Raw genomic sequence first — 21088 nt, forward strand, 5'->3', positions numbered from 1 at the left:
TCCAGACCTTTACCGCCCAGCCAGGTGACTCCGCCCACTGTGGCTCCGACCACACCTTTTGTGATGCTACAAAGACCTCCGGTGACCCGCCAAATCATCCCAGGGGGAGCTGCAGAGTGCTCCTTAGTGACATCTGCTGGACGTTTAAAAAAAAAAACAGCATTAGAAATAAGACAGCAAACCCACAAAATATACCATATTAAAGACATAGCTCACGCAAAAGTGAAAATTCTGTCAATTAGGGTGAATATATTCCGTTCACCCTTGTGCACAGTTCGGTCATTTTTGAAAAAAAAAAAAAAAAAATCAAATTTGTTTTATTAAAAATTTTATTTTTCATTGAAGTGGCTTGAGGCTTGGTTACTTTGTCTACATTTGCCATCTTAACACACACACACAAAATTTGGACTGGATTCAATGAGTTTAGGCAGCGTGACACAAAAATGACCCTTGTGTTGTACGTGGTCAAATTTGACCGACTATAGGAAATGAATGGGTGAGACTATAACACAGAGCAATTACCAACAAAGACGCTGACTATCACACCTAGAGTCACGAGTTCAAATCCAGGGTGTGCTGAGTGACTCCAGTCAGGTCTCCTAAGCAACCAAATTGGCCCGGTTGCTAGGGAGGGTAGAGTCACATGGGGTAACCTCCTCGTGGTCGCTATAATGTGGTTCTCGCTCTCAGTGGGGCGTGTGGTGAGTTGTGCGTGGATGCCGTGGAGAATAGCGTGAAGCCTCCACACGTGCTACGTCTCCACGGTAACACACTCAACAAGCCATGTGATAAGATGTGCGGATTGACGGTCTCAGACGTGGAGGCAACTGAGATTCGTCCTCCGCCACCCGGATTGAGGCGAGTCACTACGCCACCACGAGGACTTAGAGCGCATTGGGAATTGGGCATTCCACATTGAAAAAAAAAAGGTAGAAAAGATGTTAAAATAATCTTATAGAACTTTATTGAAGTTAGTGTTTAATTTCTTTCATAAAAATAAACCAATTACACGTTTATCGTTTTCGGTCAAATTTGACCGTGAACCGTGCACAAGAGTTAAATCTCTCTTGCATCAATAATCATTTAGCCGGAAAACAAGCAGGAATTCCCAACACACACTGAATATCTCCATATGGAGCTGAAGAATTCCCGAGATAGCACATTCACATACTGAAATAAAATCCCAGAAGTGAAATAAATCCAATGAAACATCCTCAGAGAAAAAACATGTGTAAAATAAACCATGTTTAGTTGATCTTTGTAAACATGTGTACCTGTGTTTGGATCCGTCTCTGAATGTTCCAGTTCCGTCCCTTCATACGTTTCACTTTCCGCTTGAACATCTGAATTCACACTCTACAAAAGCAGAAAATATGGAGTGTTATTATATACAGTGAAAATCAAATTAACCCTCATAAGAGAGGTGCGTTTTTCTAAAAAATTACCTGTGTACTAGGAATTATTTATAATAAATATAAACCAGGAATCTTAAACAGAAAATCACAGAAACAAATATTATTTAAAAAGTGTTGAATCAAAATGGAAAATACTCTAATCAAATGTAAAACATATGGAACAACCATTGAACCGAAAACTGAGCAACTTTAATACATGATCACCAGTGTTGGATTTACTCTAAAAAAGTAATTCATTACTAACTACTAATTACATCTTCTGCAGTGTAATTAGATTACTAATTACTCTGAAAAGTAATTGCATTACTTATTACTTTGTAAAACCCTGATCAACCTCGACCAGATGAAAAACACAAGGATAAACATGAAACTGTTCTTTTAATTCTTTCAAATAAATCATATAAATTATTCATGAACTGGCCAAAGAATTTAAAGGGGCGGCGTTCAATTAAAAAAAACATGTATTTTAACATTAGACGTTAAATTTAGATTTTAAAATTCACTATTGTTTTTTATAGACTTGTTCTATCAATGTAACACAATTACATCAGAAGTAACTTAATGACTGAAATTAACAGTAATCCCTTACTTTACTTTTTTCAATGAAAAAGTAATTTAATTACAGTAATGCATAACACCCAACACTGATAACGGTAAATATAAAAAGTGCACATATTGTCAAATAAACACAACATAACAATTAGAACATGTGCAAGTTTCCTTAAAACAATTTCCTGCTAATATACTTGCTTACAAATGTAAATCTTTAAGATAATTTTTTTCTAAAACATACTGCACAATCATTCTAAAGAACACAACATAAAAGTTTAACTTTCTAAACTAACACAATTTCACACAGATGAAATGACCATCCTCTCACCTTCACCATGATGCTCTTCTGCTGAAGTTTATTTCACTTCATTCCTTTTTAAATTCACTCTCAAACATTTATCAGCTGTGAATGTGTTTAACTTGTACGTGTGCTGATCTGCTGACGTGGCGCTGCGCTGGCTCATGAATATTCAGTGCGTAACGGGACGCTCGCACAACAGTCCTTTCTGATTGGTTAAAAGACAGAGGTTCTTGAGTAGGCGAGACGGTGGCTGGCTCATGAATATTAATTGCGTTAAGTGTCTGGGCGTTCCATGAAAGCTGTCGTATAAAGTCAGCGTTACTTTATTCATATTCATGAGCTAAACTCTCAGGAACGCTTTCATTGGCTGACTGGTCACTCAACGCTATTATTTATTAAACAGACAAAATACAAAAAGCCAGGGATACACAAATTGGTGTACAAAATGAAACAAAAAACAACTGACATGTTTGTTCCTGTGCACTTGCTGGTGTGTCTAAACACAATAAGATAAGAGGGGCTTAACACAGAGAAACTTCCACTTATGTATGGAAAAAAACTCTGCCAACACAATAAAAAGGATTATAAAAAATTATATATATTTTTCTATTCTTTAACTCGTTCTTCATTCTTTAATTAAGCCTTGCAAACAATATAACTTCATAAAATGCAGAATCCATAACACTTCATCTGCATTAACTTGTCAACTAATTAACATTTTGAACCACTTAGGATGAATAATTAAACACACATACAACATACAAATATTTGTACCATTTCAAGCTTGCCACAGATTCTGACCATTTATACAATAAAATGTTTATTAAAAAAATATATATATATATTTTCAATTCTTTGACTCATTCTTCATTCTTTAATTAATCAGCAAACAATATGACTTTATAACATGCAGTCTGAGCCTAGAATTCATAACACGGACTTAATACGATGAAGATGAAAAATAAAGAACAATAACAATGACATTGAATTCTTCAAAAACCAACCGGTAATTCTGACAATAAATTATTATTGAAAACTACCGGTGTTCTGAAATATTCAGTTTCTGAGACTGTCGGTTGCACTGGGTGGAGCATACGTGAATATTCATGAGTTATCTGTTTCGTGTTAAAGTGACACTGAAAATATTAGTGCAAGCGTAACAGCGTACACATGCCCACCTCCCATGCCAGAGACCCCGGTTCAAATCCCGCTTGGAGCGGGTCAGCAGTACCAGTTACACATTCACAATCTATAAAACAGTCAATCTTAACTTTCGTTTGGTGCTGAAACATAATTACCTTTCTGAAATCATAGTTTAGATGAACTGTAATCCAAGTAGGCACTAATATTTTCAGTGTCGCTTTAACACGAAGAAGGAAACTCATGAATATTCATGCATGCTCCGCCCAGTGCAAGTTCACGATGTTTCTAAAGTCTGAACTATTCACAGGTGACTATGCGTGATTGAGATGACCAATGAAAACGTTCCTGAGGGTTTCGTCATGACTGTGGGGCATGGTTTGGGGGGTAAAATCACGTTCGCCGTAGTAGGATTCGTTAATTCACGTCCGAACCTTGCATCAGAAAACGCTGCTCAAAACAACACAAGCATGGCAAAGAACGATTATTAAATGATAAATCATTACAGATCTGCATCTTCTCTTAAATTAGAGGAGTGGAACTAAATGTCATTTATTTATTTATCACATGACAAAGTTGATTTACAGGAGATTTGTTTCATATTTTGCATACCACATATACATTCAATGAATGACACACATATGCATCATGAACACTTGTGCATAATTCACCTGATTTGGTTCGGAAATAGTTCAGTTTCAACAATTCTCTCATAAACACTGAGAAACAAAGTTATCGTTACTGTTCAGACGTATACGGTCCAATCAGTATGTGAGGTTTCAATATCTGTGCGGGGTCTCTGGCGTCCAGTGGCGGGACTGATGATCCGCACTGGCGCTGAAATGTTTGGACACGCTGTGTGGCTCCGCCCCCTCCAGAAGCCCCTCCTCTTCCTGTAGCTCACGTTTAAGCCCCACCTCCATTGGGTCATCGGACACGTCTGAGAGGAGATCAGACACACACTGACTGTTTTCATTTTTGAATGAACTAAACTTTAAGCACGTGTCAAAAGTGTGTGTGTTTTTACCTCGTGTGAGTTGTGCCGTGTTCTCTTGTTCCGAGCGAACCTGTCGCATCAGAGCCAAATTCCTCTGACTCGCCTCTATATGACACACCATCGGACGAGGATAATCTTTACCTACACGCACAGAGCGGTACATTATTACAAGAACAAAAAAGAGGTATTGGTCAGTTTAAATGTTGGGTGATTGTTTGTACCGATGATGCAACCGGCGCTCAGCTGCACGTCTTCTGGCGCTTTCCACGGCTCGTAAATATACTGAGAGGGGAAATTCTTCAACACCGGCAGGTATTTCCTATAAATCAAACACAGAATGTCAGTCACACGGTGTGGGCGGGGTTTGTGGTGGGTGTGGCATGGTCATACCTGAGATACTGTCCCTCTGGGTCGGTCCGGCGGCCGAAACGAACAGGACAGAAGATTCTGGTGTACTTATGGAAGAACGCGCTGGCAGATAACCACATCCAGTTACCAGCGTTCACACTGTAATCTGCGTCCAACAGGTACTCTTGAAACACCTGAAAACACTCCAGTATATAAACACCCAAACAGACTTGAATTGTTAGCAAAGCGACTCATGATGCTCTGGGAGCTTTACCTTCATGCCCTCCTCCCAGCTGATCCACAGATCTCCTCGCGTCAGGAAACACGCCACCGCGTGACGCGCCAGATGATGAATCCAGCCCTCCTGTTGAATCTGAGTCATGATTGCATCGATCCAGGGAAAACCGGTCTGACCCTGATTAAGGTAAATCAAGCGTTTACTGTATGCCTTTTCTAGAGTCGTTTATATAATAATAAATTATTATTTTGCCGTAATTTGATGCTCAGCGGTGTCAATCATCAAATTAATTAACTACTCGCTTGACCAAACCAAAATGGGTAACATTTTAAAGCTGAACTTTATATAGGCAATATGACCAACTATTAACATTTTCATATGATTATTTACTGTCCACCATACTGTCAAAAATAGGGTCAAAAGGGGCCTGGGTATCTCAGCGAGTATTGACGCTGACTATCACCCCTGGAGTCGTGAGTTCGAATCCAGGGTGTGCTGAGTGACTCCAGCCAGGTCTCCTAAGCAACCAAATTGGCCCGGTTGCTAGGGAGGGTAGAGTCACATGGGGTAACCTCCTCGTGGTCGCTATAATGTGGTTCTCGCTCTCAGTGGGGCGTGTGGTGAGTTGTGCATGGATGCCGCGGAGAACAGCGTGAAGTCTCCACACACGCTACGTCTCCGTGGTAACGCGCTCAACAAGCCACATGATAAGATGCACGGATTGACGGTCTCAGACGCGGAGGCAACTGAGATTCATCCTCCGCAACTCAGATTGATTTTGTATTACTTTTCTTAAATTATGTTTATTTGGGGGCCTTTCTCTGCACATATTGACATACATGATTAATTAAATTAATGAATCGGCATGTCATGAATTGAATCGATTGACCGCCCTAATTTAAAGACAACAAATTGCCAAAGCTGAATGGTTTCTGTTCACATATGAGCCTCTAAATGGAAAAAAGATGTTTAATTTACGGCATAAGGCTGTATGTGAGCGCTGGTTTCGGTAAGCATCTCTTACGGTTTTCCATTTCTCCAGGGCTTCTGGATTCTGGGACCAGCTGATCTGCAGACAGATTGGGTTTCCCTGCATCTGAGTGAAGTTTGGAGTGGCTGAAGCGACAGTGTAGAAGAACTCTCTCCACAGCAGCTGTCCCTGCAGCGACACGGGGGGCAGCGAATGGTTCTTCGACTGCAGACAGAGAAAACGTTACAGAGACAACATTAATTCGATGTTCAACAAACAGTTTGAAATGCAATCCTGGTCATCCTGATGAAGCTGAAGAGATCAGACATGTTCAAAACATATAAAAGCCTTTAAGGCATCAAGAGTGACGGTAAAGACTGCTGTCTATATAGACAGTAAATAGCAAGGTAGCTCACTAGCTGACCTGTGCATAGATGCTGTTGAGTTTGTGGTAGAACGTTCGGACCGACAGACAGCCGAGACTCAAGTATGGACTGAGACCAGTGGTGCTGGGCAGAAGAGAGTTCAGAACCGTCCGCGGCTTGGAGAAATTTGCCACCCAACCCTGTAGGAAAGCAGTCGTAACAGTCAAGTTTTATCATGTAAATGCATCTTCACTACGGTAAAGATCTGACTAATCATTAATTAAATGTTTTTCGCTCATTTATGCTATTGATTTGATTAATTAGTTGTTGCAGCACTAGTGTTTATATGCGTGTGTGTTTACCTGACTCTGGAAGTGTTTCTCCAGTCGTTTGAGGGCGTGCGTTTCTCCGCCCGGCCACAAAACCTCAAACTCATCTGGTACATCCAGATCAGACAGAGAGGGAATCCCAAACTCCTGCTCATGATTCGGGTCAGGAGGGGTCACACATCTCCTGCAAACATACGAGATCAAAACTGACTCTTGTTTCTGGTCTTATTGTTAGTGATTCAACAAGAAATGTTTGTCTTTGTAATCTTTCATCAAAATGTAATAACTTGCTCCGCCTCTGAAACGACTTTCCTTTTCAGATGATGTCATCAAGGGCGGAGAAATTTAATATTCACCAATAAACTCATGGCATACCATGAGATAAAACAGGGTATCTGCAGGTTTAAGGGAATGACATTTTAGACAATTTACAACTTTTTGATGCCAATTTTTAAAAAGAATTTTGGCGAAGTTAACACGTTAAGTTGAACTGTATGAATGGTGATTAGGGCTAGTTACTTTTTATTCATTAGTTTTTGCCTTTTGATGATACCTGATATTCTCAGATGGCTTAAAAGTGAGTTTTACAGCAAAGAAATCATCATTTGGACTACACAATTGTTGGAAGGTAAATATAGTTAAAATAGTTCAGATTTTTGTGAAATCAAACCGCACTTCCATTTGAATAATCTGTTTCATTCAGAAATACAACTTATTATGGTAGAAAAATACATTGTGAATGCGTTTCTTGTTGTTTTTAAAGCAAAAACTAAGGAGTAAATACAACCCCAATTCCAAAAATCTCTGGACAATACGCAAAATGCCAGTTACAAACAAAAAGGAGTGGTTTGTAAAGGTATTTTTTGACTTACAATCAAACAAAAACAGTGTAAAGACAAGGTACTTCATGTTTTACCTAATCAACAGCATTGCTTTTAGAAGATTAAAGTTTTTTTCTGAAATTGATGCCTGCAACACAATCCAATAAAGTTGAGACAGGCAATTTAAGACTAATATCAATTTGATGAGTTAAAATAACAAGGCGATGTGAAACAGGAGATGTTAAACAGGTGAGGCAATCATGTCGTTGTATATAAGGAGCCTCCAAAAACAGCCTAGTCCTTCAAGAGCAAGAATCATTCAAGACTTGTCAATTAGTGCGGGCCTGGGTATCTCAGCGAGTAATGACGCTGACTATCACCCCTGGAGTCGCGAGTTCAATTCAGGGTGTGCTGAGTGACTCCAGCCAGGTCTCCTAAGCAACCAAATTGGCCCGGTTGCTAGGGAGGGTAGAGTCACATGGGGTAACCTCCTCGTGGTCGTGATTAGTGGTTCTCGCTCTCAATGGGGCGTGTGCTAAGTTGTGCGTGGATCGCGGAGAGTAGCATGAGCCTCCACATGCTGTGAGTCTCCGCGGTGTCATGCACAATGAGTCACGTGATAAGATGCGCGGATTGACGGTCTCAGAAGCGGAGGCAACTGAGACTTGTCCTCCGCCACCCGGATTGAGGTGAGTAAACGCGCCACCACGAGGACCTACTAAGTAGTGGGAATTGGGCATTCCAAATTAAGGAGAAAAGGGGATAAAAAATAAAATAAAAAAATAACTTGTCAATTTGCCAACAGATGCTTCAGCTAATAATCCAGCACTTTGAGAACAATGTTCTCCAAAGACAAATTGGAAGGATTTTAGGCATTTCACCCTCTACAGTGCACAATATAGTGAAAAGATTCAAGGAATCTGGTCAAATCTCGATGCGTAAAGGGCAAGACGAAAACCACTTCTGAATGCACGTGATCATCTTAAAAAACATCATTCATCTGTAATGGATATCATGAACATGGGCTTAGGATTACTTTAGTAAACCTTTGTTAGTCAACACCACTCGCTGCTGCATCCACAGATGCAAGTTAAGACTTTACTATGTAAAGGAGAAGCCATACATCAACACTGTCCAGAAGCGCTGCCGACTTCTCTGGGCTCGGTCTCATCTTAGATGGAAAGTAGAACAGTGGAACTGTGTTTTTTGGTTGAAGAGTCCACATTTAAAAAAAACAAAGCCGTCATGTTCTCCAACTAAAGAGGAAAAGGACCATCCAAGCTGTTGTTAGTGTCAGGTCTAAAAGCCAGTGTCTGTATGGGTCAGGGGTGTGTCAGTGCCCGTGGCATGGGTAACTCGCACATCTGCGAGGGCACCATTAATGCAGACAGATATGTACAAATTTTGGAGCAGCATATACTTGTAGTGCTTTCAATATAGCAAAGGGTGAATATAATGTACAAATCACTCCTTTTTGTTTTATTAGCATTTTCAATGCTGTAACCAACTTTTATGGAATATGAGTTTTATAAAACACTCAATGCAAATGCTTCTTTCACACATCATCGTCGTCGTCTTCCAAAATGCATCAGAACACGATTCAGTGCCTGTATGTGTTGCGTTCTCTGCGTTGACTGTCTTCTTCTGCAGTCAGTAACAGACAAGCATGTGTTTGAGTCGCACGCACAATATTAAAACATCACACACTTGGCAGTTATAAACACCATCTGTTCACACACACATTCAGTAATTACTGCAGACATTTAAAAAGGCCAAAATGGTGCTAGACACAACACACACACACACACACACACAGAGTGGTTTAATATCAGCATATGTTTTGTACAGGAAATCCTCCGTTGTGATTTCTCGTGCTGGTTTCTCTGGTTCACCCAAAACTGACAAAACATGAAGGAACTTCTTATATGTGAGAGGAGGAGAGCCGCCGTTTGCCTTTATAACCCTGCAGAGAGAGAAATAACCACGTTTGTACTTTAATACACTCATATACATTGCATATAATCAATCACTAAAGAGAAAGTAGCCCAAAAAAATTATGATTCTGTAATCATTTACTCACCCTCATGTCGTTCCAAACCGACTGCTAAACATCTCCTTTTGTGTTCCAAATAAGAAAGAAAGTCATATGGGTTTGGAATGACATGAAGGCGAGTAAATTATGAAAACTGTATTTTCGAGTGAACTATCGCTTTTATTAATATCTGCTCTTCCGCCGTCATGGCGTCACACCTCTTGGCGTCGTATAGCGTGTGCGACACACACGTGTAAGTTTTCAGTCCATGTTCCTGTGCCAGTGTTTGTATCTCACAGTCCATGCACGTGTAATGCGGCTCTACTTCAGTGTCGTAGCTGATCTGCGTGACGCCCCACCGGGTAACGAGTTCACGCAGGACCACCAGCATAGACCCACGCAGGACGTATAGCCGCGAGCCCAGCGCCCGCAGATGGCCGTCCAGATCTTCTAAACTCTGCAGGATGAATCGCCAGCGTAACGCACCAACACGCATCACGCGCTGCATGAACTCGCGGTCCAGCACGTATACGGGGAAGAGTGCGGAGGAGGACGCCAGCGCCCCCAGCAGGGTGGGATTGTCATGGAGGCGCAGGCCCTTACGGAACACATGGATGGTGCGTTCACTCATGGCGACTCTTCGTCCTCGTCTTCCTCACAGTTGAAATACTTCGCCGAATCCCCAACAGAACAATAATAAATGTTATTCATAGAGCACTTTTTCAAACAGACCTCACGTGGTAATTACATGGTACTGTAAGGTACTTCAAAGAATACCGTGATATTAGCGTTCAACAAAATGGTATTACCATGGATCATATCCATAAAACATGATATTAAAATGATATTATCATGGTACATGTCTGAAACACATGGCATAAACATATATACATTGAATACTATAGTATATATCATATTGTTAATGATATACAATAATAAAACACACTTTTGCCCATGCAGTTTAACCACATGCACAATATTAACACAATTATAAATGATACTGACTTTGTGATCTGTCGTTCACATTCATAACATTATTATAATATTTATACATTGTTTTTTTGTTTTTTATTTTCAAATACTGACTTCAGGCAAAATATTTTCACTCACCTTCAGATCGATGAAGAGCACAAAACACGATTCGTGTGTTTAAATATAATTATTAATAGTTTAATACATGCTGTTTAATATTTAAGCATCGATTATAACGAGAAAAATTCAGCCGCTCATCTGAAACTACAGCACGCAACACTCTCACATCTGATTGGATAGCAGCCGGCTCTCCTTGCGTACTATTGGATGAGCACATCCATATGGTTCGTCAACAAGGCTTTTGATTGGTCATCATACAAATGCTCAAATTCCTCAGCATATAATTGGACATCGCGACTGTCACTCAAATGTATAGCTGCCGTGTCGCCATGTTTACATTTGAAAATATAATAATTGAATATTGAGTTTTAAACTTTGAGTGATCAGTATGAGTGATCAAAGATGAATGACCGTGTGATCAGATCACTGGAATGCTGCTCGTCACGGAATTCCACGCGTGTTTGAGTCGGTATATCAGAAGAACTACTGAAAGTGGGTCAAATGACGATCTCTAGTGGACACTATTGATATCTACCGTTGACACACGTATACGTTTACAGAAATGATTTATTTATGAGAGACGGGCCACTTCACTACTTTTATATATATATATATATATATATATATATATATATATATATATATATATATATATATATATATAATTTATAAAATGAATAATAATATATTTTTTTTTATTAAAATCAAAATATTGTAGTATTATGCTAAAAATATAATTATTGTTTTTTTTTCGTCATTTGTATAATTTCTGAAGTGCATTTGTTTCTTTAAATATAAAAAAAACCCAGGCTCACTGTGGGGGCCAGTTCCCCTCTGACTAAACAATATAAATATAATGCCAATATTAGTTATGTATAGTGCAGATTAAGTGTTAAGGGTCAGTATTTAAACAAAGATTTGTATGAACTGTAAGATTAATGACTAATGTCTTTGAAGTTCATCCTGGATTAACTGCAGAAGTATAAAATTCTGAAAACCTCATCAACTGATATCATCATTACTATAATTAACTCACACAGCACTCAGCGTGAACACTATGGAGTTATATTTGTGCCACAATTCTGCGCGCACAAAATATCATCTTGCGTGTGCAGAATAAATTTTGTGCGCTCAAACTATCATCTTGCACGTGCAGAATAAATTTTGTGTGCTCAAAATATTATCTTGCGCGTGCAAAATACATTTTGTGCGCTCAAACTATCATCTTGCGTGTGCAAAATACATTTTGTGCGCTCAAAATATCTTGTGCATGCAAAATAAATTTTATGCGCTCAAAATATCATGCAAATAAATTTTATGCGCTCAAAATATCATCTTGCGCGTGCAGAATAAATTTTGTGCGCTCAAAATATCATCTTGCGCGTGCAAAATACATTTAATGCGCTCAAACTATCATCTTGCGCGTGTAAAATAAATGTTATGCGTTCAAAATATCATCTTGCGCGTGCAAAATACATTTTATGCGCTCAAACTATAATCTTGTGCGTGCAGAATACATTTTGTGCACTCAAACTATCATCTTGCGCGTGCAAAATAAATTTATGCGCTCAAAATATCATCTTGCGCGTGCAAAATAAATTTTATGCACTCAGACTATCATCTTGCATGTGAAAAATAAATTTTGTGCGCTCAAACTATTATCTTGCGCGTGCAGAATCAATTTTGTGCACTCAAACTATCATCTTGCACGTGAAAAATAAATTTTGTGCGCTCAAAATATCATCTTGCACGTGAAAAATACATTTTGTGCGCTCAAAATATCATCTTGCGCATGCAGAATAATTTTGTGCGCTCAAAATATCATCTTACACATGCAAAATAAATTTTATGTGCAGAATTGCCGTCATAATATATCTCCACAGAACACTAGATGGAACCAAAACGCAAACGAATTATTCATTTACGCCAATGAACGTTTCTGATTGATGACGTCATCGAACACGCCCCCTTCGACATGTCGCATCTGTTTCTAACACGATAAAGAAATTCGAAACAGCATGATTGTGAAAATCATTAAGAAAGGTTGAATAATAAATATAAATATATTTTATATTTTAGACTGTGAAAAATAAATATAGATATTAAAGTGAAGATGGTACGGTGTCTTTTTAACTGTGTATTTGTTAAAAGGAAAAAAATGTAATAGAATAAAATAGAATCTTTCACATCATTATGTATAGAATCACTATAAACATGCAGGAAACTGGTAATGCATCAACTATATGCATCTAATAAACCATACGTTTTATTCGATGATAAATACTGTTTATGTTAAATATGATAATAAAGAAACAGAAAGTGTCAGTGCTGTGGGCGTGTTGATGTGTGTTGGCTCCGCCCACTTAGTTTAACATGTGAGTTCAGTTGAGAATCACTGACAGTATCTGTGTGTGTGATTACACAGAACAACAGATCAAGAATGAACAGAGAGAAGTGGAGGACAGGAGAAACACTGCAAACTTCTGCCAGCAGTGAGTATTAAACACACATTAGTTTACAGGACATTTCCAAAGTTCATGTGAAAGCTCGACTGATTCATTTCTGTGTTGTGAAATGTGAATGTTGTTCAGTCAGTGAGATGTGTGTGTAACATTACTGTGATGTGCTGTGTTGCTGAACTTAACACTTTAAATTAGTGAGTATGCAGTGATTTTAATTCAGAAGTAATCCTATTTCTACACATTAACTCTCAAACAACCTGTTAATATCAATAGACATGATCTAACTGATTTATGAGACTTTATGAACTACTGAGGACTGCTGAAAATGTCCAAACCTGTACACGCACACACACATACTCACACACACACACACACACACACACACTCACACAGACATAAACACACACACAGACATACACTCAAACACACCCACTCACACACACACTCACACGCACACTCAAACACATACACTTGCACACACACATATATATATATATATATATATATATATATATACACTCACACAAACACTCACACATATACACACACACTCAAACACACTCACACATACTCACACAGACATAAACACACACACAGACATACACTCAAACACACACACACACTCACACATATACACTCACACAGACACGCACTCAAACTCACACACTCACACATATACACTCACACATACACTCACACACACACTCACACATATACACACACACTCAAACACACTCACACATACTCACACAGACATAAACACACACACAGACATACACTCAAACACACACACACACTCACACATATACACTCACACAGACACGCACTCAAACACACACACTCACACACTCACACATATACACTCACACATACACTCACACACACACACATATACACTCACACAGACACTCACTCAAACACACACACTCACACACTCACACACACATACACTCACACATATACATGCACACACATACACTCACACACACACATACACTCACACATATACATACACATACACTCACACATATACATTCACACACATACACTCACACATATACACTCACACATATACACTCACTCACACACATACACTCACACACATACACTCAGACACATACACTCAGACACATACACTCAGACACATACACTCAGACACATATACACTCACACACACACACTCACACATATACACACTCACACTCAAACACACATACACACTCACACATATACACTCACTCACACATATACACTCACACATACACTCACACACACACACACACATACACACACACATATACACTCACACAGACACTCACTCAAACACACACACTCACACACTCACACATACATAAACACACACACATACACTCACACATATACATGCACACACATACACTCACACACACACATACACTCACACATATATACTTTCACACACATACACTCACACATATACACTCACTCACACACATACACTCAGACACATACACTCAGACACACACACTCACACATATACACACTCACACTCAAACACACATACACACACACACACTGGTGGAAATCCCGCATGTAATCAAACTGCTGAGGAAAGATCAGCTTTTCCAGCACTTTCCTTCTGTTCCTGATGTTAATATTGTACACACTCATTTCCTGTGAGTTTCTCATCATTCTGTTGTGTTGACCTGATTATTCCGGACAATAGAGGTCAAAATGAAACCAGAAAAGCATTTGACTCAGTCCAGTGTTTTCAAAAATTTCCAAAGACTTTAAGTCAGATAACATCTCCTCTCTCACTACACAAACAGATGTTGATTACAGACCAATGAAGAAGATCAGCTCAATGTTCTCAACGCTACAGGAGAAACTCCACAGAGCCAGTGAGTCTCACACATTATTACATTTGGAGAAATACACAGTCGTTTTTGTCTCTCGTTGGAAATTAAATGCATTTTATAAGTCCACCCAAAACATGAAAAATCATGTCATCATTTACTCGCCCTCATGCTTACTAAACCTTTGATTTCTAAGATGAATAAAGTTCTTGACATATTATTCTGTTTAATGTACAGCTGTTCAACAGACATGTAAACACACAAACGTGACTGAGGTTTATAGGTTGAATATTTATACTGGCAGCATTGTTCTGATTGTGGTTTCTGAAAGAACTCGCTGTATGTGCACCAGCTCATATATATATATATATATATCTGTATATTTTTAGCTTTGTATCTTGATACGCTGATATGGTTTAAAATCATCAGTCAAGGCACATTTTTCCTCACTAATTTTCAGCAAATGAATACAGTGACATTCAGTTATTCTCATATGTACCAATATAACAATACATGGTAATAAAGTGCAATACTCACCCGCATTTATTTTACTAAAGCATTTTAATATGTGGAAATGGCCACATGGGGAACATCCATGAACATTTTTGAGTGACATGAACAGTGTTGGGTGTAATGCGATTACAGAGTAATTAGTTACTGTAATCTAATTACTTTTGGCAAAAAAGTAGTGTAACATTTTTAAATGATTGTAATCAGATTACAGTTACTGACCTTTTAAGTACATTATTATTATTATTATTATTATTATTATTATTTTATTTATTTTTTTCCTTTTTCACCCAATTTGGAATGCCCAATTCCCAATGCGCTCCAAGTCCTCGTGGTGGTGTAGTGACTCGCCTCAATCCGGGTGGCGGAGGACGAATCTCAGTTGCCTCCGCGTCTGAGACCGTCAATCCGTGCATCTTATCACGTGACTTGTTGAGTGCGTTACTGCAGAGACGTAGAGCGTGTGGAGGCTTCACGCTATTCTCCGCGGCATCCACTCACAACTCACCACACGCCCCACCGAGAGCGAGAACCACATTATAGTGACCACGAGGAGGTTACCCCATATGACTCTACCCTCCCTAGCAACCGGGCCAATTTGGTTGCTTAGGAGACCTGACTGGAGTCACTCAGCACACCCTGGGATTCGAACTAGCGAACTCCAGGGGTGATAGCCAGCATCTTTTACCACTGAGCTCTCCAGGCCCCCCTTTAAGTACATTATTATCATTTTTATTTTATTTTTTTCTCCCCAATTCCCAATGCACTCTAAGTCCTCGTGGTGGTGTAGTGACTCGCCTCAATCCGGGTGGCGGAGGACGAATCTCAGTTGCCTCCGTGTCCGAGACCATCAATCCACGCATCTTATAATGTGACTTGTTGAGCGCGTTACCATGGAGACGTAGCGCGTTTGGAGGATTCATGCTATTCTCCGCGGCATCCACGCACAACTCACCACACGCCCCCACCGAGAGCGAGAACCACATTATAGCAACCACGAGGAGGTTACCCCATGTGACTCTACCCTCCCTAGCAACCGGGGCAATTTGGTTGCTTAGGAGACCTGGCTGGAGTCACTCAGCACACCCTGGGATTCGAACTCGCGACTCCAGGTGTGATAGCGTCTTTACTCGCTGAGATACCCAGACCCCTTAGGTACATTATTAGCATTACATGTGTTTTTTGGAATAATATCATTTATGTAGAATTATTTACCAGCTTGAATTATAGACCTGTAATGTGAGGTGCTGAGTGTATGATTATGTACAACAATGAATAAGGAGGAAAAAAAGAGACATTATTTTGAATTCGTTGAGAGGAAAAGTGTTTTAGAAAGTAATTAGTAATGTGATTACTTTTCCAATTAAGTAATTAGTAAAGTAATCTGATTACAATTAATAGAGAAGTAATTGGTAATGTGTAGTGGATTACTATATTTGAGTAACTTAACCAAAACTGGACACGAATGATCAAAGTTTTCAGTCTGAAGTGATTCACGGTAATGGATTGAATTTACGAACTCTACTAGCGCTGTTTTTAGTGCGAGATCGTTGTGTAACTCGAGACATTCAGAAGTCTTTTGGATCGATCTCTGATTCCGCTCTGGTTGTGATTCGTTAGAGAGCAGCTCTGACTCGCCGTCACATCAGTCAGTAACAGCGCCTATAGCGCCCCCGTCTGGCCGTGAGAGGAATTACACCGGACAGCTGTTCTTTGAGTATCTGCTGGTGGTCAGTCTGAGGAAGAAGAGTAATGAGGAAGGTTACAAACCGCACATCACTTACCAATTCCCAAAGGTCAGACCAAAACAACACTCACACATGGCTGTCTGCATGAGATATAATGGCATATTAAATTGTGTGCATTGCATTGTGTGATGATGTGTATGTAGCGTGACGTGATGGGACGTTCACAGCGCGAGGAAGAGGAGAAGTGTATGAAAGCTGCTCATCTCTTCTGCTTTCCTGAAGGAATCAACTGGGCTCCTTTAACAGAATACAGAAGGTAGCACACACAATACAAATATATCTCCGTTTCCTGTGTGATGCTTTCACTTTGTGTGTATCCACACATGCACACGTTTGCACACCGATGCTGAAAGATTAGACATATAACTATGAAGGTAAATCAGTAGCAAAACTCGAGAGCTTGCATATTTAGATTTGAGAACTTGTACAATAAATATTTGAAGTTGAATGTTGCAGTCTGCACTCACAGACAATAACTCAAAGCTTGTGTTTTGTTTTCACAATCGCAGACAAGTAGTCACAAATGTGTAAAATGACATTTACATACATTTAAATACAACAACACACACAAACTTGTATTACATATTTATTTTTGTACTATAATTCATTTTCACAGTAAAAGCACAAATCGGCACTTACAGCCTCTCAAATCTGGCACTGCAACTTTAAATCTTCACGCCTTGAATTTTGCAACTACTTTTGTGAAAATCCTGTGGCAAAACTCACTTGTGCACCTGTTGCGAAAGAGCAAGACCAGTGTTCGGCGAGGGAGAGGGCAATGAAGTCGTTTTATTGGTTGATGCCTAGCCAATGACATGAGTCGTTTTTGTACGCAATGATCCCACACCTTCTTGTTAAGGCAAAGCAGAGCCGGTCATCGCGATGGAGGGATCTAAAACGTATTTATTTATTTTATGCACATTAGTTGAAAATGAAATGCTCTTTTTTTTTTTTTTTTTTTTTAAACAGCCAGGAATGTTCTTTGCAATAATATAATGGTGCTGAATGGTTTATGTATTTATTGCGCCCTCTTGTGGATCAAGGAAAAAACGTCAGTTTAAGAATAAGCTGACTTTAAAATTTCAATATTATTCAAATTTGGGAAATATTTAAGGTAAAAATTCCAATTTAGTTTTTCTGCCCAATTGACAGGCCTGAACACAAGCTTTGAACTATTGCCTGTGAGTGCAGATTGCAACATTCAATTTAAAAATTTTATTTTACAAGTTTTCACATTTAAGGGTACAAATGTTTATATGCAAGATGAAATCTAATCAAATCTAAATATGAAAGCTCTCGAGTTTTGCTGGTAATTTACCTTCATATACAACACACGACTTACAGGAAGTGTGTGTCTGCGTGTGTGCGTTTGCGCGTGTGTGTGCGTCTGCGTGCGCGTTTGTGTGTTTGTGTGTCTGCGTGTGTGTGTGAGTGTCTGAGTGTTTGTGTGTCTGAGTGAGTGAGTGTGTGTGTGTGAGTGTCTGAGTGTGTGTGTGTTTGTGTGTCTGAGTGAGTGAGTGTGTGTGTGTGAGTGTCTGAGTGAGTGTGTGTGTGTGTGTCTGAGTGAGTGTGTCGTGTGTGAGTGTGTGTGCGTGCGTGTGTGAGTGAGCGAGCGTGTGTGTGTGTGTGTCGTGAGTGAGTGAGTGAGCGAGCGTGCGTGTGTGAGTGAGCGAGCGTGTGTGTGTGTGTCGTGAGTGAGAGTGAGTGTGTGCGTCTGAGTGAGTGTGTGTGTGTCGTGAGTGAGTGTGTGAGTGAGAGTGTGTGCGCGCGTGAGTGTTTTATTAGACTTACATGTTGAAATCAAACGTTCAGACACCTGCTGTGAAACTAAACTCACAATTATTAAGACTTTTCTGTCCACTGATGATTGATTTTAATGAAATAAATGCATTTAATTAAAAAAATAATAATTCTATCTTTTAAAGGATTGATTATATTAAATGATCATATTTTAATATTACAATAAATCAGATTTAAGATTGTAATTTTTTTTATTTGTCTCTAATTACTCTTCTCATATTTAATAGTTTTAAGGTTTTAAAAACAGTTTGAGCTTTCTAATAAAATAAAATGAGTTTGAATGAGTACTTTTAAAAGTCATATTTCTTAATTAATATTAATCAAAAGTACCATTATGTGAGCCTTTATGTTATCAATGTCAGACATGTTCAATTCTGTAAAACACTGACAGCTTCTTGAAACATTCAGTGTTTTACTGTCTTTAAATCTCTTTTCCTGTAATGTTCTGTAGCTGCATCATCAGACTGAACACAACACTCACACAACTCTCACATCAGTCATAAATGAATATGAATTTAAATGTTTATTGTTCATGTTTGAGGCTGAATGTAGTTGTGTTGTTGATTTGCAGTGAAACATTCTCGTTTGTTTTGACTGAACTGGACGGCAGCAGAAGAAACGGTTATTGCAGGAGACTGCTGGTAATTATCAATGAAATATCTTCATATCTCAGTATTTCATCAGAAGTATGTGTCAGTGATTGTGTTCGTCTTTTAGCCGGATGGTAAAGGAGCTCGTATACCTGAAGCGTACTGCATCATCAGCCGTGTGGCATGTTTCGGACTCTTCTCCAAGGTGATGAAGATCACGTGCAGTCTTTTGACTTTTGGGTCAACTTTAATGAATTAATGTAAATTCTCTATAAGTGTGTATTTATTTCTTTTGGTTCATGTAGATATTTGATGAGGTGGAGAAGAGGCGGCGGGTCTCGAAGGCGATGATCTATCCGTTCATGCAGAGTCTGCGAGAGGCGCCGCTGCCCGCGCCCGGAAATACCGTCAAAATCACCAGCTTCATCCCAGATTCTGGAACCGAGGTACAACACGCCTGAGTGTGATATACATTTATATATTCACCTTGCGACAAACAGATGATTTATAGATGTTTGTTTGAGGCGGTAACCATAGTAACGGCTCAAACACTTTCCGTTGGTATCGGACATAAGTCATTATTGCGAAATAAAAAGCATCTCGCAATAAATAAGCGTGTTGATTGTTCTCAGATCATCAGTTTAACGCGACCCGCCGTATCGTGGCTGGAGCACGTGGATTTCCAAACGCTCTTCCGCTGTCTGACGGATGAACAGGTGCTGCTGGTTTTTGCCGCCACTGTGATGGAACGACGAATCATCTTCGTCTCTGAAGAGCTCAGGTGACCACAACAATTGAAATGGTAGTCAAGGTTTTTTGCACTAAAAACAGTTAGTCAAAATTTCATGGCCATTTTCCGTCCTCTCTCTGTCTGTTTATTTGCTACTGTACCTTTAAGACTACTATATGTAAATGTTCTCTGCTGTGATTGGCTAATCTCTCTGTGTTTGTGTGTTCAGTACTCTCTCTCAGGTTCTTCACGCTGTAGCCGCTCTGTTGTATCCGTTCGTTTGGCAGCACACGTTCATATCAATTATTCCTGAAGTATTAATTGACGTGTGCGCGGCGCCGACGCCGTACCTGCTGGGAGTCCAGAAGAACATGCTGGAACTCATCACAGACCACAACGACGTCAGTGTGTGTTTGTGTGTGTGACACTGATTAACCAAACTAGATTACTGACACAAACACAGCATTTAACTCAAGAGTTATATCGACGCAGGAATGTTCTGGGTTATTTTCAACTTAAGATCTGTGTATTTTCTGTTAATATGTACATTATTGATGCCTTAAGGGAAATGATTGGGTCAATAGCAGTCAAACAACACGCATGACACTGTTACACATATTAGAATAAATTATGAATGAATCTGAGAAGATGTGATTGATTCTGTATTTCTGTCTTTCTCAGTTGCTGATTGTCGATTTGTCAACTGAAGCCAAAAACAAATTCATCTCTAGAGTGAGTCACATACATTCGCATACATACACACACACACACACACACACACACACACACACACACTCACTCACTCACTCACTC

At 39.4% G+C, this 21088-nt stretch overlaps 3 protein-coding genes across 5 annotated transcripts in view; 1 reads left to right on the forward strand and 2 right to left on the reverse strand.

The window, feature by feature from the left end:
* cry4 (cryptochrome circadian regulator 4) lies at window positions 1-10774 on the reverse strand. The gene is made up of 13 exons (XM_051695212.1): window positions 10619-10774; window positions 9727-10177; window positions 9323-9439; window positions 6689-6839; window positions 6386-6526; window positions 6016-6186; window positions 5028-5168; window positions 4796-4947; window positions 4627-4724; window positions 4436-4546; window positions 2296-4348; window positions 1275-1356; window positions 1-136 (listed from the first exon to the last, which is right to left on the reverse strand). The coding sequence occupies exons 2-11, from the start codon at window positions 10137-10139 to the stop codon at window positions 4188-4190; spliced, it is 1656 nt and encodes a 551-aa protein (XP_051551172.1). The 5' UTR covers window positions 10140-10177; window positions 10619-10774; the 3' UTR covers window positions 1-136; window positions 1275-1356; window positions 2296-4187.
* Window positions 1-21088, reverse strand: part of LOC127439143 (choline/ethanolaminephosphotransferase 1-like) — a 154923-nt gene that overhangs the window by 108559 nt on the left and 25276 nt on the right. The gene's annotated exons all lie outside the window — the stretch shown is intronic.
* Window positions 6455-21088, forward strand: part of dennd2db (DENN/MADD domain containing 2Db) — a 22802-nt gene continuing 8168 nt past the window's right edge. Inside the window, exons 1-11 of one of the 2 annotated variants that reach the window (XM_051695228.1) lie at window positions 6455-6563; window positions 13026-13092; window positions 14871-14942; window positions 17028-17203; window positions 17299-17411; window positions 19527-19596; window positions 19673-19750; window positions 19851-19991; window positions 20178-20326; window positions 20505-20676; window positions 20957-21007. In XM_051695228.1, the coding sequence (XP_051551188.1) occupies window positions 13041-13092; window positions 14871-14942; window positions 17028-17203; window positions 17299-17411; window positions 19527-19596; window positions 19673-19750; window positions 19851-19991; window positions 20178-20326; window positions 20505-20676; window positions 20957-21007 (1074 nt within the window). In that variant the 5' untranslated portion in view covers window positions 6455-6563; window positions 13026-13040. Of the gene's footprint in view, window positions 6584-13025; window positions 13093-14870; window positions 14943-17027; window positions 17204-17298; window positions 17412-19526; window positions 19597-19672; window positions 19751-19850; window positions 19992-20177; window positions 20327-20504; window positions 20677-20956; window positions 21008-21088 lie in introns of both variants that reach the window. The other variant, XM_051695227.1, reaches the window with a different exon arrangement.

This window comes from Myxocyprinus asiaticus, chromosome 50 (genome assembly GCF_019703515.2).
Source record: "Myxocyprinus asiaticus isolate MX2 ecotype Aquarium Trade chromosome 50, UBuf_Myxa_2, whole genome shotgun sequence".
NCBI classification, from domain to species: Eukaryota; Metazoa; Chordata; class Actinopteri; order Cypriniformes; family Catostomidae; genus Myxocyprinus; species Myxocyprinus asiaticus.